The sequence below is a fragment of the Ursus maritimus genome, unplaced genomic scaffold (assembly GCF_017311325.1).
Source record: "Ursus maritimus isolate PB19 unplaced genomic scaffold, ASM1731132v1 scaffold_13, whole genome shotgun sequence".
In the NCBI taxonomy this organism is placed as follows: Eukaryota; Metazoa; Chordata; class Mammalia; order Carnivora; family Ursidae; genus Ursus; species Ursus maritimus.
Window position 1 is genome coordinate 43,685,139 of NW_024423675.1, and position 16,969 is coordinate 43,702,107.

Consider the following 16,969-nt stretch of genomic DNA (forward strand, 5'->3'; position numbering starts at 1 on the left):
GGGAGTTAGCTCAGCCTGGGGGCACCAGAGCTTCCCCATGTTGTAGGCTGAAGGGTCAGCGCCCCTTTTCACATCCCTCCTCCCCATGCACAAGATGTGACACTAGGCTTCACTCACTTTGTAGTGCGTGCGTTTTCATTCACTCGAGGTAGAATTTATGGGATGTGGACATAGGGTGATGAATTGATGTTTTCGCGAGGGAAACCTACCTAATGTGGACGAGGTAGAAGCAATAAAATTTTTGAAATGCTCAGTACTCCTGACATGCTTAGAATGACAAGCGATGTGAAAGCAACTCAGAATTAGATTCCCTTTTACAAAACCACTATTCAATTCCCAATTACAAAACCACTATTCAATTCTATTTCAATCTGAAGGCATAAAGGAGGAACCAAAGTCCGATGGTACTTTCGGGTAAGAAAAACCAGGTGAGGCATACTTGGGCTTTGAGCTGAAATAGTTGTGTCCAAATGGTTTGTCTTTCTGGCACTAAACACATGCTCTGGCAGTTAATAACAATAAACACACGGCGCTCACTACGTGCCAGGCACTGTTCTAAGTGCCTTCTGTATTCCAACTCTGTTCATGTCGAAACAGCCCTGAGGGAAATGTCACCCCTATTTCCTAGATGAGGACACTAGGACACAGCAGGTGCTCAAGTAAATATTTTGTGTCTAAAGCAAATAAGCCAAACTATCACCAAACCCTTTGTTTTCTCTCTGCTCGTAATGACGACTCGTTCTTTCCCACTCCTCAACTTCGTTTACAGGTAGTATTATACATTTGTTCTTCAAAACCAGCAGAATCATGTCTACCAAATCGAGAGGAACAGAACACTCTGGTTAACGTAATCATGGTCTAAATTAAATCACTGGATCAGAAACGGTTTGGCTTTGTGGACAACCTGTAAAGACCACAACTCCAGAAGCCATCTCTCCTCCCAGCGTTGTCTGCCTGTGCCAAAATATAAACGAGGAAATATGGATATTATCTGTTTTCCTGCAAGAGCATGGATGATCCTGAGTTCACGATTAAAACAAACATATATGAAGGTCACGTGCGTGATATGAAATTGCTGCTTCTGCAGGTCAAAACCTGTAAATATCAGTCATTTCATATGGTTCAACTTTATAGATTCTGTCATATATTAAGGCAGTCTCTACAGAGTTAACTTTCTAGGTGAACGGTGAAAGAGAGGGGACTAGTTGCCGGAAGTTAATTACTACGGTGTTGTTTATGATACACTTTAGTTCCCACAGTGAATTGTGGCAAATTTGAATACATTCTCCCTTATGTATTGTATTCATTTAATTTTTTACTCTTCTATATCCTTGTTTGTATATTGCTTGCATATTTTTTGTATTGTTTGTATATTTCGTATATCCTTGTTTGTCTATCCTTGTTTGTCTGTCCTCGTTTGTATGTTGACACTTGTTTATTGACTTTAAGATTTTGTAGGTAGGGGATATTCATTCATACTGCAAGGGGTCTTTGAGGCATTGCTCCCTCAAATAGAATATTTGATATTATAATAATAACATAGTGCTTCACCTGTTGAACACATTCCAGTTTATAGAGGATGTAAATATCTTTTTAAAGACACATTTCCAGAGGTACCTGGGTGGCTCAGTCCCTTAAGGATCTGCCTTCAGCTCAGGTCATGATCCCACTGGGGGCCTGGGCATGAGCACAGGGTGGTGGTGGTGGGGGGGGGGAAGTTCTTGCTCGGTGGTGAACCTGCTTCTCCCTCTCCCTCTGCTGCTCCCCCTGCTTGTGCTCTCTTGCACTGACTCTTTCTCTCTCAAATAATTAAATAAAATCTTAAAAAAAAAAGGAAAGACATATTTCCAGAAATAAATGTACTATGTATCATAAAAGGTGGCATTTTCTTTCAGGTTAGTCCTCTACTAAAAGTGCTTACTAAGTTATTAAGAGGACATTTTCTGACTATAAAATAATAACATTTATGTTAACACTCCAGAAGTTCTCATAAAATACTAATATGGCCACTTTATTAGCCAAAAGTGTGTGATATCAAGATCTGTTCCTGATTTATTCATCTGAACTTGGATTCTGTGATTGAATAGAGGGGTTGGTTTAAATGTGACCAACTTACTACTAATTTAGTGGTATTCGTATGTTTTAAGTATCTCATCGCTACAATAAACCAAATTCTGAAAAAAGGAGTATTTATAAAATGAATGGTCTTCATGAACTATTTTTTTACACTGCTATACACTTGGTAAGTGCCTAAAATTTAAATGCAGAAGTAGGCTTCTTTGAAAATAATCAACCAAGAGGTCATACACGCTCCCCTGAGTAAATTCTTCATCCAATTTGGCAAACCTTTTTGAATGCCTACAAAACAGTGGGTCAGCCCCTGCATTCCAGGTGCCCACCATCATCTTTACAGACCCACATGCATAAATCAACCTCCCGTATGAGGCAGAATGACAAGTGCTATGGGGATGGGGAAGAGAAAAGTAATTCTCACGGACACAGAAAATCTGAGTCAACTTCTTTCGTCCCACATCCTTTATTGTTTGGTCACTCCTATGTTTGCACTCATGTGTCTTGTAACAGCAGGTGTGTGGAAAGGGAAGTTCAGGTGTTAGTCCTGCATTTGCACATACAATCCCCATTCCTCCATAAATCTCATGAGATAGGCTTCATTTTCTTCCGATGGCTCCTCTGGAGCCTGGTCCTCATAGAGTCTAGACAAGAGGCCCTCGTCCGTGAGCTCCTTGTACGCAGGCTGCTCACATCCGTCGGAGTCATGTTCAAAGCTAGAGAATGACGGTATGCACAGCCTGCCAGTCCGAGGGTCCCAATCGACCAGTGTGGTCGATGCCTCTTCATCTGGCTCCTCTTCCGTGTCCACGTGCTCCTGCAGCAGCTGGTCCAAGTCTCGCAGCTGAGGGGCATACGAATACCGTGGTGTTTGGGAGCCCAGGTCTGCCAAAGCTGCCCGTTGCTCAAGGAATTGTCCTTGGAGGGACACGTCCTCCTGCTGATTGAGCTCTTGATCTCCAGGCCCTGCACAAATGTCAGCAGTTCTTACAGCATATTCGTATTCAATGACAGCTTTGTCTGTGGGGGTTGTTCTGCCCAGTGACTCTTGCTGGGTTAGGGATGTACCGTTGGCGCTTTCCTCAGAGTCACAGAAAGTGTCCATCAAATGGAAAGCATACCCTACGTGTTTCACCTCCATGTCCTCCTGAGGTGGCTCGTGGTTCTCGAGGGGCTCGTTCAGGTCCCATACCTCGCTGCTTTTTCCCCTTACGCTTACATCCTTGTGAGAAGTGTTAGGATCCTCCAAAATATTGAGGGTGATGAAATTCAGCACAATTTTTTCAGCAGGTACAAAGAATCTTTTGTCAAACTCATTTCCATAAATCAAAATCTATAAAGAGAGAAGAGAATGGTTTTCACCTTTTCACTTGAAAGAGACATGAAAAACAGCTGTTAAGTAGAACTTATACTGTCATCACATAGTTCTAAAGACCTATTCTTACCAACTCATGGAAGTGACAGTCATTCTTGGAATAAACAGAAAGCCTCATTCGCATGGAGGCAAGAGACCCAAGGCGCACACACACAGAGGCATATGGAAGTGAACATTGTTCCTGGGGGGTGTGTATGCTGTCCAAGGACCAGGGTGAGACTGCCCCTCCCCTAACTGGCCCAGGGACTTCAGGGCAGTTTTTTAATTTCTGGAGCCTCAGTTTTTAATTCTGTAAAATCAGAATTTCTGCTACGTGTGAAGTGGCGAGGGCTAAGTGAGCCAGTTTGGACATTGCTTTGTTAATTATTGTTGGGCACGTATTTGTCAATTAGCAGTGGTTACCTGGGCTCCCAGCCCTGGTTGGGATATACTCTGGACATGAAATCTGGATGGGAATGAAAACGGGATGTGAAGAGGGAAAGAGGCACAGAAGTCGGGATGGTTTTGTTCCCTTCCCCCATATACCATTCTAATCCCAATGTAATGAGGCCAGAAAGGGGAATCCATCTGCCTGTTTATGGTGGATAGAGAAACTTTAAATCAAGTCAGGAAAACTGGTTTGAGATTAAAATGGTGGTGGGGATGTGTGGAAGGTGTCTGATGAGATGGCCAGTCATGACTTATGTTTGAGTCCTCACTGTCCACCCTGTGAAGTGTTTTCTTTTTTTTTTTTTTTTTTTTAAAGATTTTATTTATTTATTTGACAGAGATAGAGACAGCCAGCAAGAGAGGGAACACAAGCAGGGGGAGTGGGAGAGGAAGGAGCAGGCTCATAGCAGAGGAGCCTGATGTGGGGCTCGATCCCAGAACGCCGGGATCACGCCCTGAGCCGAAGGCAGACGCTTAACCGCTGCGCCACCTAGGCGCCCCCCGTGAAGTGTTTTCTAATTCATCCGCTCTTTAAGTCCATGTTGTCTGTAAAAGGGACCTGTGTCTGTCCTAGAGCTTCCTTTTCTGGCCTGTAAGGGAGGGTTTATAATGATTCCTGCCACACTAAGCACTCACCAAATTTGCTGGGTGTTTCTCTTTGCCAACATGGATATATCTGTACATGGAGTAGCCCATCACAGAAAAAAGAAACACGGTAACAGATATGGGCAAAACATACCAGAAGATGATTTTAACCTTCAATGCTGATGCTTGGTCTGTCAAAACAAAAAAGGACAGAGATAGAGAGTTGTGGTTCGGTGTGGCGGGAAAACCCTGGCAATGTCAGGCGGCTTTGGGCTGATCACTGACAATTAGGAGCTCAGTTTTTCATTTGTAAGTTGAGAAGCTTGAAGGAAAAGTGATATGGGGTCTCAGAATTCTTACTCTCTGACAAGAGCTGGTCTTCGAGACTCATCCAGACTTGTCACATACCTTGTAATGTGGGTGCATCAATAAGTCAATCAGCAGATATTCCAACATTTTCTGTCTGGCTGTGAGATTCATTCAGGTTTTTATGTGTGAAGCTAAGTGTGTCTAATATTCCAGCAGCTTATACACTTTAAACAAAGCAACAAAACCCTCTTGAACATCCTATGAAGTTGCCCTCCCTTTTCCATACACTCATTTGACTCAAGCTTTTCCAAATATTCAGTAGAAGACACGAATGTACGGCATCACCTGCTACGTGACTAACAGAACCGTCCCGGAGTGGGTGGGCTAGACTTTCTGGGTAGGTCTGGAGCTTGGGATGTGTGTAGGGAGGTGTCTGAGCTGGGGTGTGCTGAGAATGGCAGTGACTCCCTTCCAGGTCCTCTGTGCTGTAGGGTCGTGACAAGTAAAAGTCCATAGACGAATGAAAAGACTTGGTGAACAGCTTTTAAGAAAGCAGTGCTGACCCTCCATTGATCAGATTATACAGCTGTGAACAGGTCTCACTGGGACTGATTTATATTTGTTGGGCTCCTATAGGATACTGGAAGTTGTGATAGTTAATTATCTGTACCAATTTGGCTAGGCCATGGTAGCCAGATGTTGGGTGAAACATGATTCTAGATGTTTCTGAGAAGGCATTTTTAGATGAGATTAGCATCTGAATGAATAGACTTGAGTAAACTAGATGACTCTGTAATATGGGTGACCTCATTCAATCAGTTGAAGGCTTTAGTAGAAACAAATGGTGACCACCTCGAGAAAGTGAGCATTCCACCAGCTGATTACCTTCGGGCTAGAACTGTAACATCAACTCTTCCTTGGCTATCCAGCCTGCTGGACTGCCCAACAGATTTTGAGCTCACCAGCCTCCACAGTCACATGAGCCATCTCCTTAAAACAAACCTCTTTGTCTCTGTCTCTCTCTCTCTCTCTCTCTCTCTATATATATATATATATATGTTGGTTCTGTTCTCTGGAGAACCCTGACTAATACAGCAGTAGAAAATAGAGGCGCTTAGCACATATCACGAAAGTTCTAGCATATTCCTTACATACTGATGAGACCAGCGAGCGTGTCATGGGAACTCTTTCATCTGTGCAGTCGTTTGGATACTCTTGATGCCTAAGCCTGAGAAAAAGCAATAAAATTACTCTGTAGATGACTAGTGCAAGGGTGGAAACAGAAGTGTCATGGACAATGAAGGATGTCAACAAGAGCCCGTGGGAAAAGTGCAGGTACAAGGATCGAAGTGCAGGCTCTTCCGCCCGAACAGCTCCTGAGGAGCACGTCTGTCCTCAGGTTCCACATGGAAAGGTGGCAGCAGCACAATGCAGATGGTGCAGGGGCTGAGCATCACCTTCCCTACGTGAGGCCACGATTCAGCCTAGGCCTCTGAACGCAATCTCCGGTCTCTGGACTGAACCTGCCCTAATGAGAACATGCCATGGCAACAATGACCGATGGCACTCAGTGTGCAGCAGGACATGTTTGCCTCAATAAACCTCATAAACTGTAACTACGTTTTAGGGATGGGGGACTGTGGAGAGCAGAAGTATGTTTCAAAGGGGGTCCCAAAAGACCTAGTCCAGCTGGGATATCATGGAAAAGGTCACAACCCGAAAGGATACACCCTTATTCTGTCACCTTTCCTAAACTAGTGAGAAAGTCGGCTGCGTCCCTCACCGGGAAGTATTTAAAGGAATTCCTACTTGAGTTGCTTTAAATCTGCCAACTGCTTAAACGATCTCCAGGAAATTCATTCCTGCCACTTGGCCACTGATCAAGCCGTTAGTAAACAGAGCAAATACAGAAACTATTTCTTCAATCTGCTTTGTTTTGTCTCTTTCTTGCCTCTCATTTCACTTTTATTTGACATACGGCAGAGAACTCTTTGTTTTAGGGGAAGGTATGAAAGGATAGAGATTCAAAAATACACCTTATCACTTTCAAAATCACAAAATCCCCTTTTGATTCCTTAGGGCCATTACATCTTGTGCTGTGTAAGCACAAGGGAAGAGGGGAGCAGAGTTCCTGTCACCATGGTCCTCCCACATCTGGTGATGGAAACGGGCTGGGGGAAAAGTGGTGACATTTGTCCTAGGCCAGCATGTTTGGAAGCGGGAGATGGAAGAATAATGGATGAGGGGCCATTTGATGAAAGTCAATTTAGGGTTAATTTTCAGTGTTCGGGTTTTGAGTTCAAGGTCCTCTGACCCTTGAGGAAGCACAAAGAAACAAATGCCAAGGTCCTAACTCTCTGTCTCCTAACGGGAATGAGAATCTTTAGCCAAGTTCAGGAAACATGAGAAGAAGACAAACGGAAGGAGAGAGAAACAATGGGAGTGAGGGAGTAAGTGTGGATTTGCTGACCCCAGATGTTCGTGCAGCCAGTGACTGATACCTGAATGCGACTTGCAGAGCCTGTAATTCTATTCCTGAGGGTGAGCAAAGGCTGCTGTCTTCAAGCGTGTTTAGGATAATGCTTTGTTTCTAGCACTAACATTTGATGTTCTTGAAGACCACAGAACTTCTCTTCACGAAAGGGACTACAATTAAAAAAAAATAAAGAGATGTGTATAAAATTTTTAATTGTGTTTTCCCCACAGAAGAGGCCTGTTGGCAGCAGATATCTGGACAGGTGCTTCCCCGGGAGGAAGCAAACATACTCAGATCCTGGCCAAGTTCAAGGGCAGAGTCCCAGGCTGCTCAGTGCATTTCTGGTAACGGTTGTATCTACCTTTGCCTCAACCTGTTTCTGGTAGACATGGATTTATCAAAACCTTGTTTATAACTGCCACACTTCTCCTAGTTTCATCAGAGTTCCTTCCTCAGACCAGCTGAGACTTTTAAAGCTTACCTTTCAAAGTACGGACACACTGCTTGTCAGAAGGCTGAGCAAGGCGAGGAGGCCCTGGGACGAAGGACTCCACGCGCACGCAGTACAGAGTGTCTGGCTCCAGCCAGCTCAGCACCAGTGTGTGGTTGGTCACATACTGGGACCACTAGGGCAGGGGATGGCAAACAGCCGTTAGAGCCAAAGAATTCCAGCACCACCCCAGACAGCTCTAGAAGGAAATAAAACACTGAGATACCACGAAATCCTTCATTATCGCTACAAGCTTTTTTTTTTTTTTTTTTCAGGAATAGCTTTAAAATATCCTTTTCCTTTAGCTCAGCACAGCACGGTCAGTAATGAAACCATTCTGGGAACAATTCTAAATAACAACATAAGGATGGATTTCTTGTTCAATCTTGCCCCGTGTCCTTGCGGACATTTTTTTTCTCTTTTGGAGAATGACTGACAGGTGTTATGCAAGTCCAAGCTCTCCATCAAAGTGAGGAGGACAATCATTCTACACCCAATAGCAACATCAGACCCCACTGACAGAGCGTTTCTGTAGGGGAAATCGAAGGACGTTGCTGAGATGTCTACATATCAGCTTCCACTGTATCTTGTCTAGCATGCCTTCGAATATCCCATCTTCCCAGATTCCCCTGCCTCTGGGCTGCTTATTCCAGCATTAGTTGCAGAAAGTGACACGGATTATAGGCCCCCCTTCCGTTCCAGGCTTACCGTTCTGTTAGATTTAGTATTATATACGGACACATTATACTTCAGATTAGAGTATATCTGTTGCATGGAAATAGAACTGTCTTCTGGATTTCTCTTCCACTTCTCTGGAGCCATCAGAACAATAGAAATGGATTTCTCATCTGTAGTCAATGCAACCCTTGGTGGGCCAATTTGTGCTTAAAGGGGAGGGGAGAGGGAGTTATGTTCAGATGTAGAAATCACCGTGGATAAAACTACAATATAATCCTACTAGAATCAAAGCCCTAAAGCCCCCCTCTTAGTTGAGATGACTCAGACTGCTCTAAGGTTAGCTAGATACGCCACATCTTGAAACAATCATTTCACACTCCCTGACACAATATGAACACAGAAAATTCAAGGGTTGTATTGACTTCGTGCCTAATCCCATGGATAAAGAGATGGGAAACACAATTAAAAGTGTTTACAACACTCCTGTGACTTGAAAAGTTGCTGATAAATAACATTAATATGATTTGATCTGTGGTGGAAATCAGCCATGGAGGAATGAAGCACTGTTAAATAACTTTGAAGATGTGATTAGAATGATCTAGAACAGAGGTTCACAACCTTTACTATAAAGGTCCAGACAGGAAGTATTTTAGGCTTTACAGGCCATATGATGTCTGTTGCAACTCTTATTTATATAAATGTAAAAAAGCATTCTTAGCTCTTGGCCCGTAGAAAAATGGAAAGGGGGCCGAGCTGCATTTGGTCTAAGGACATAGTTTGGTGATGTCTGATCTAGAAGGGCACCAGTGGAGAGGCTCTTGTTCCAGGACGGGAGAAACACTTGTAAACTTCATTATGGCAGCTCCGAGTGGGTCCTCTATGGCTGAATCAGCCACAGAACAGGAGAGGAAAATACTAAAGAGCAAACATCAGGAAGATGTTACCGGATTTCTGAGTCACATCTAGAAATACATCATCGCACCACCAAGTTCAGAACAAGAAGAAACTTAGTTTGCCAATGAGCAAAACCTCTCATTATAAAGATGAGATGCTGAGATCCAGCGAGGTGGAGCACCGCGGGCTGGTCCCTCCAGCAGCTGAGGGACAGAGTGCAGAGCAGAGCCCCCAGAGCCCTGGCCTCTCAGGAAGGCTGTCTGTGAGGCCGAGGCGGTATACTCGACGGCCAGAAGACCTTGACACTATCCATATTTACAGACAATTGTGTTACTTACTTTCTAAGAATGGATAGAATCGTCCAGTTTCTGCCCATTTGGAGCAATTCCTTTCCCAAATGGCCTTAACTTTAGCATAATATTGATGTTCGTAATCAGAAGTTTCCAGAGAGAGATCACAGCAGGTCCTATTGATATTTCTGCATTCGGATTTATTCAGCCACTTCTTTTGCCCATATCTGCTGAGAAAGAAACTGAATTAATAGTGAGGTGCCCTCTGTGCTTTCCAATAGGAAAAAAAAAAAACAGTCATTATACAAAACTCAATGGAAGTTCAGACCTTCACTTCAGAGCAACAGGAGTGCCTGTCATTGAGATTAAAAAAATCCATATTTGCTGCCGGCAATTTTTTTCATTACCTCAGGAGCATGAGTCAGAGTTTCTGCAATCACCTCTCTTTTCTGTGAATTATAATGTGGATAGTACATTTTTAAAGCATGCATTTTTCTATTATTCTTGGGCTACAGTAAAAATTTTAGATATTATATGATCAATTCTTCTAGTAATCATCTTTGTAAGATTTTAGTCCACTATGCCTATGAAGGTCAATTTGATGGGTTATTTTAAGAAATATTAGTCGTTTTTTTCTTGGAAGAAAAATTACTTTGACATTCTCATAAAATTTAAAAATCTACTTGCTATGAAGGCTCTAGAGAAAATTCGCTAGGTTGGAGTGCATGCCACAGTAATTATAGTGATGGTGATGATAGTGACTACATTGCTGATATTGATTTCCCCTTTCCTTTATTAAAGGCACAACACCCATAGCAGGCAGGGAGGGGGAAATATTTTTAACACTTTTCAGGCGGAGAGACTGAGGTATAGAGAGTTGAAGTGCCACAGGCTGAGCCAGTGAGAGAGACAGAGTTGCATGGGATGCTAGGAAGGGATTAAAGCAGGCGTGTTGGGGTTTTAGAAAGCTAACTGGTGTAGCATGGAGAATGCAGTGGGGTAGGAATTGCAGCCTGGGGAGCACTTGAAGGGATCCTGTGGTGCTCTAGCTGGAAGATGTCGGTGGCTTGGACAAGGATGGTGGCAGTGGAACAAATGACAGGACAAAAGGAAGAAATACTAGGAGAGACAGGTCTTGGTAATGAGTGTAGATAAGAGATGAGGGAGAAGAAGGTGTTCAGGACGATATCTTTTTCTGTCTGGGACAAAGGTCATGTTTCCCAAGATAAGGAATACTGAGGAATAGGTTTGGCAAATGGGGAGGAGGGGTCGGAGGAAGGAAAAATAACAAGTTCAGTCTTTCACATGTTGAACCTCAGGTATGTGAAAGATATCCAGATCTGGTTGCCCGTAGGCACTGGGGCTCAGGAGAGAGGGGTGAGTGGGAGGCAGTGATTTTGAAATCAAGGGCACAAAACTGTTCATTGAAGGCATAAGTGTGAATGAAATCATCATGAAGCCAAAGCAAAGCCTAGGGTAAAATTCCAAGATTATCAAGATTGAAAGGTTGGATACAAAGTACGGTTAGAAATAGCAGCTAAAGGGGCACCTGGGGGGCTCAGTCAATTGAGTGTCCAATTTTGGTCTCAGCTCAGGTCTTGATCTCAGGGTTGTGAGTTTGAGCATTGCATTGGGCCCACTGTGGAGCGCACTTTAAAAATAAATATGTTAAACAAAAAGAAATAGCAGCTAGAGAGCAGTAGGAGAAACAGGCATCCATAACTCAAAGGCAAGAATATGTCTTGGGAATGAGGAAATGTGGACTTTATCAAGTGTTGTCAAAGCTTAAGGGTATGTTCTTTTTTCAGAATATGGAAACAGATTTCTGAAAGCTAATGTCTCCTGTTTCATAAGTATCATACCTGCTAGAAGACATAAGAAATACAGTTAAGATCTTGTTGACCAACTTCTCCATGAAGCAGTCACCATTGCCTAAAGGCTTTCAAACATTTTTTTGTCTTTGAGCCATGAGAAGAAATCCATTTTACATTGTGACCAAGCTCAAAGAAACACACATGTATTTAAGATACTAAAATAAAGGTATCATAAGATACTATTTAAACTTCAGTACATGCCATGAATTCAGTTATTTTCCATTCCAATCCACTTCACACCATTCCAGTCCTTTGCATTAAAAATAATGCTAGCTATGGCCCTCAAAATTGATGTCATGGTCCATCAACAGGGCTTGACTTATGGTTTGGAAAATACTGCCATCATCCATTTGATCTCTTCTCCTCCACCTTCCTCACTCCTGCCAAGGGCGGGGCAGCTTCCCATGACAGAGGCCGATGGAGGAGAAAATACTCTTCACTGGATTTTTTTTTACTCTTTTTTTATTATATTATGTTAGTCACCATACAGTACATCCCTGGTTTCTGATGTAAAGTTCGATGATTCATTAGTTGCGTATAACACCCAGCGCACCATGCAATACGTGCCCTCCTTACTACCCATCACCAGCCTATCCCATTCCCTCACCCCCCTCCCCTCTGAAGCCCTCAGTTTGTTTCTCATAGTCCATAGTCTCTCAAGCTTCATTTCCCCTTCTGATTACCCCCCCTTTCTTTATCCCTTTCTTTACCGGATTTTGAACCACTTTTCAAAGCTTGTGCCAAAGCTTGTGCCCTCAGTACTGCACTATATATTCTCTGCATTCAATTCTCTTGGCAGGTAGAATTTAAACTTTTGTTAACATTTCATCTTTTACTTGGAAACAAACTTCACTCCAAAGTGTAAAAGCATCATATGTAAGTTGCCCAAGGTTACCTGGCTAGGTTCACAGCCTGGCTGCAAACCAAGGACTGTCTGACCTTGGAGCTGAGCTTGGAGCCCTGTCGGTGACATACACTGCTCTGTATTTCTGTCCATCTTGGACATGCAAAAGCATGTAAGACCTCCGACATGGCAGGTTTCTTTATTCATTTTGGAAAGCTGTACCATCTAAATGATTGCTCTCACAGAGCAGTGATGACTATTTTTTTGTTATCCTTTTCAGAATCAAATATTCATGTAAAGAACAGGGCAAGCTCTTTGATTCACTTAATGGAAAAGGAGGCCAGGGCATACTCAAGAGCCATTTCTCTTTGCAGAGTGATGTCATCTTTCCTAAAACACCAGCTTCAGAGAAACTCCTCGAAAATGAAAATGAGGCTCTAGATAAATGAGGTCATTGTGAATAGCCACTGAAGTTTTTCACTGCCTTCGGTGGTCAGAATATTTTTTCATAGAGAAAAATGACTTTGTTCTTTTTGTTGTTGTTAATAGGGTGCTTTTTTTTTTAAACTCAATCAATCAGAATTGTGTAATCAACAGAGAAACAAATCACTCTAAAATCTATTAGCCTGAAACATCTGGCATACATGATTCTTTTTTTTTTTTTAAGATTTTATTTATTTATTCAACAGAGATAGAGACAGCCAGCAAGAGAGGGAACACAAGCAGGGGGAGTGGGAGAGGAAGAAGCAGGCTCACAGCGGAGGAGCCTGATGTGGGGCTCGATCCCACAACGCCGCGATCATGCCCTGAGCCGAAGGCAGACGCCTAACCGCTGTGCCACCCAGGCGCCCCTGGCATACATGATTCTGGTTGTGTTATTATGCTTCTCTATTCACACAAGAATGATTAGATGGCTGCGTACACAGAGAATAACTAGATTATACCATACGTATGGTTTAATCAAAGTTGCAAATTTAGTCTGATTTGAACTTTAAGATTTTATATTTATTTATTTGTTTATTTATTGATTTATTTAGAGAGTGTGAGTGGAGAGAGACAGAGTCCCAAGCAGACTCCACGCTGAGCTTGGAACCCAACCCCAGGCTCAATCTCAGCACCCTGAGATCATGACCTGAGCCAAAATCAAGAGTCAGACTTCTAACTGACTGAACCACCCCACCACTCCCTGAATTGAACTTTAATAGAAAAAGAAATTGTAGTGAAATTAAAGGAATTGCTGTAGTTCAAGTGTTTCATCACCACAAGAGATACTAGTTCTTGAAAGATCTTTTAAAGTAAGAAGATGGTTTATAAAAAATATTGAGAGTTTAGTTATCAAGATGATGAAATATTTTCATTTTAGACCACATTTAATGGCTTCTTGCTATGACACTCAGTACAGTTCTAGATCTTCCCCACCTTCTAATTTGTTATATTATTGTTTAGTTTTCAAACATTTACAAGAAAGTTCGATAACCACATTTCCATCACTGTTTAGTCTCAGTTCTTCATTCAGATGGTCTCAATGCATGTACCAGTCTTTTCACAGTGACAAATGATCTTGTCAGGACTAAGTTCTTCATTCAGAATCATCTTTACCTCTGTCAGCTGGATATCATCTTTAGTTAGTGGTTTTCTCCCCCTCAAGAAGGTCTCAGGGGAGTGCTATCTGGACATCTCACTTGCTTGAAAATACATCTGTTGAACTTGATAAGAATCCTAGATCACACCTATTCTTCCCTCAGAGGATGTACTGCTGTCTTCTGTTGAGTGTTGCCAGACAGAAATCATCCCCCTCCCCCTGCCCCCCTTGAGCCCTGTTCTTGCTATGACAGTCATAAAGTACTTCTTAAAGTTCAATAACCTCACCAGGATAGGTCTTCCTCTTGTTTTTATTACATTTTCCTAGACCGAGCATGTGCTTATGATGCGCAAGTCCAGACCGTCGTTATCACTTGTTCAATTACTATCAGTGAGCCATAGGGTATTCACCTCTACGTAACATTTTTGTTTTCCATCTCTTCCCTTAGCTCTGCCCACTTGCTTAAAAATTTTTCCCTTTGTCTTGGAATCTTTTCTTTGACTGCTTGCTTTCTCCCCTTCCTTCCTCCCTCCCTTTCTCCCTTCCTTCCCTTCCTTCTTTTTCCTTCCTTCCTTCCTTCCTTCCTTCCTTCCTTCCTTCCTTCCTTCCTTCCTTCTTTCCAATTTACCATTAGAGATCATGTTGTGTATGGACTCAAACTATTAACAATTATCTGTCTGAATTTTTCTCCTATTTCCATGAGAAAGTTTTTCAGGAACTTTTCACTTGCATGTGTGTGTATGTTTGTCTTTCTTCCTTCCAGTAATAATGGAGAGGTGCTATTCCAGATTCTATGGGACTATTACTTTTTGAACAGGGCCAGCTATTTATTGAATATTAGGCAAATGGGTATAGGAGTGAGGGTATGTCACACATCTGCTCTCCAAATCATATTATTCCCTTTGCTGGAGAGCCTGCCCACCCACACATTTGGGAACTGCAGGAGGCTGATGTGCCATAAGACACATCAGCAAGGTCATGGTCCCCCTAGTCCCAGCCATCATCACTTCCCCTCCCTCCTGCACCCACCCCACTGGGATGACTGGGCCTCTACAGTGAATGTGTCACTTGAACATGATTTCTCTTTCAGCTCCTCCTTCTTTGACATTCTGTGGCACCAAACTGGGGCTCATGGGGACATTTCCTCCATTTCTGGTGGCAGAAATCCTTAGATTGCACATTTTTAGGTTGTTAGGTAAGCCTCTTAATCCTGTGACATTTATTCTTGTGAAATTATTTTCTACCGTTGGAGTTTAAGAAGGTACAGATTTGCTTTCAGATTGTGCAATTGTTTTCCTTCAGATTTCATGGTATTTGGCTTGGACGCTGCATAGCTTGTGGCTTGGGGTTTGGCCATTTCCTCTGTTTCCTCGAACATGGGCACCATCTATATGTTTTGCGTTCTTTCTTGCTTGCAATGAGTTTTGAGGGACAGGTGGAATGTGAAAATGTCCATTCACCACTATCTTTAATAGGAAGAACTAGTGGTACAGAATTCTGCACTCAGTTTCACTTAAAAATGTCTGTAATTCCAATTAAGTTTAGATATTTCAGAGATGATGGATTTCCTTGTTTTCTCAGGCACAGAATAACATTTTGACCAACAGCTTTTCCCCCACTTAAGTAACTTTCCCTCACCTCAGCACCCAATGCGTCTGTCTTCACCAAGAAACAGTTTTCTAATTTGATCTGACAGAACATTCCAAGAAAATTTAGCAAGGAATATCTAAAACTTTTATTTTCCCCACTTAGTACAATAGATGGTTTGTCTTTGCACAGTTACTAGGTGTCTGAGTCTTGTGCTTATAAATCAGGCAAAAGGACCAACTTACATGAAATACTGCACAGTATAAGTAACTTCAGCTCCTTGTAGGCCCTCTGGTGGACTCCACTGTAGAATATTCCTCATGTTTATGGATAAGAAGGTGATATTCGTAGGCTGGGGTAAACCACCAGAGATGCAGAGAACTGAAAAAGGAGTAGAGAAGAATCAAGGTCTTAACGGAGAAAAAGAAAAACATAACCCGTGTGGTAGACGGTGTTCAGACATGGCCCAACTAACCACACTTTCCAGTACGGACGTCCTATTTCCTCCTAAACCTGAGCTGACCTGATGACATTTCAACCAACAGAATGTGGCAGAAGTAACTCTGGGACTAAGTCTTAAGAAGGTCTGGCAGTTTCTCCTTTTGCCTTTTTGAAAGTCCTGAGCTGCCAGTTAAAAGCCGGGCCACTCTGTTGGAGAAATCACAAGAGGCCACGCAAAGAGGGAAATGTTCAGTTGTCCTAGCAGAGCCCAGCCTTCCAACAGGAGGCTGGAATGAAGCCACTTGTGGACACTCCAGCCGCATCTGCCATGGACTGAAGCTGCATGAGAGACTCCAAATGAGACCAGCGGAAGAACCATCCAGCTGAGCCCCAGTTAACCCTCAGACTTGTGAGAAAAGTTAAATGATTGTTTTAAACCATTTTGGGGGTAGTCTGTTAGTGCACCAGCTTATAAATAAAACAGTCCTCTTATTAGATACAGAAATAAAATGTAAGATAAATGACCCTGAAAGTCTCAAGTTTTAGAGACTGGTGTTAGGGTTAGCTTTACTAAAATATGTAATAAAGCAATAATTAGAAAAGAAACCAGTGAAGGAAGACAGCATATTTAATTAAATGCTGATATGTTCACATAACTGTGCTCTAAGAAAACTATATCCTAGAGGATTAATCTGTAGAAATCCTCTCTATAGAAATGATAAAGAATTGAGACACTACCAACAAATTAGAAAAGGATAAAAGGAAAGTGGAGGACTGTTTCTTATAAAAGAAAACACGGATGATCCTTGAATTAAAATAAATTTTAAAAATCATTGGTAACATGTAAGAATCAAAATGTTAACTTAAAATATTGGAGAGACCACAAAGTCCTGGGTTATAAGCAATCAGATTTTATGAAGAACATATCTCATCATAAATACACATATTTTAGTCAATGAACTTGGAAAATAACAAATTTTGATACTGCAAACCAAACTTAGGAAATGAAATTTAGCTAAGTCACCAAAGACTGGTCTAATTTTAA

The 16,969-nt window shown here is 42.3% G+C and overlaps 1 protein-coding gene across 1 annotated transcript; it reads right to left on the reverse strand.

Annotated features, from left to right (window-relative positions):
* Nucleotides 1-2,523: 2,523 nt before the first annotated feature.
* IL20RA (interleukin 20 receptor subunit alpha) lies at nucleotides 2,524-15,931 on the reverse strand. The gene is made up of 6 exons (XM_008691057.1): nucleotides 15,729-15,931; nucleotides 9,645-9,823; nucleotides 8,443-8,618; nucleotides 7,726-7,870; nucleotides 4,511-4,650; nucleotides 2,524-3,403 (listed from the first exon to the last, which is right to left on the reverse strand). The coding sequence occupies exons 1-6, from the start codon at nucleotides 15,803-15,805 to the stop codon at nucleotides 2,612-2,614; spliced, it is 1,509 nt and encodes a 502-aa protein (XP_008689279.1). The 5' UTR covers nucleotides 15,806-15,931; the 3' UTR covers nucleotides 2,524-2,611.
* Between the last annotated feature and the right edge of the window lie 1,038 nt (nucleotides 15,932-16,969).

What these genes read in the sequence shown, in the direction of transcription:
- IL20RA (XM_008691057.1), bottom strand. Translation starts at nt 15,805, where the DNA reads ATGAGGAATATTCTACAGTGGAGTCCACCAGAGGGCCTACAAGGAGCT. An exon ending in ATTCTATCCATTCTTAGAAA is followed by an intron (nt 8,619 to 9,644) that starts GTAAGTAACACA and finishes CTCCCCTTTAAG; the next exon opens with CACAAATTGGCCCACCAAGG. An exon ending in AGAAACACCCAGCAAATTTG is followed by an intron (nt 3,404 to 4,510) that starts GTGAGTGCTTAG and finishes CTCTCTTTATAG; the next exon opens with ATTTTGATTTATGGAAATGA.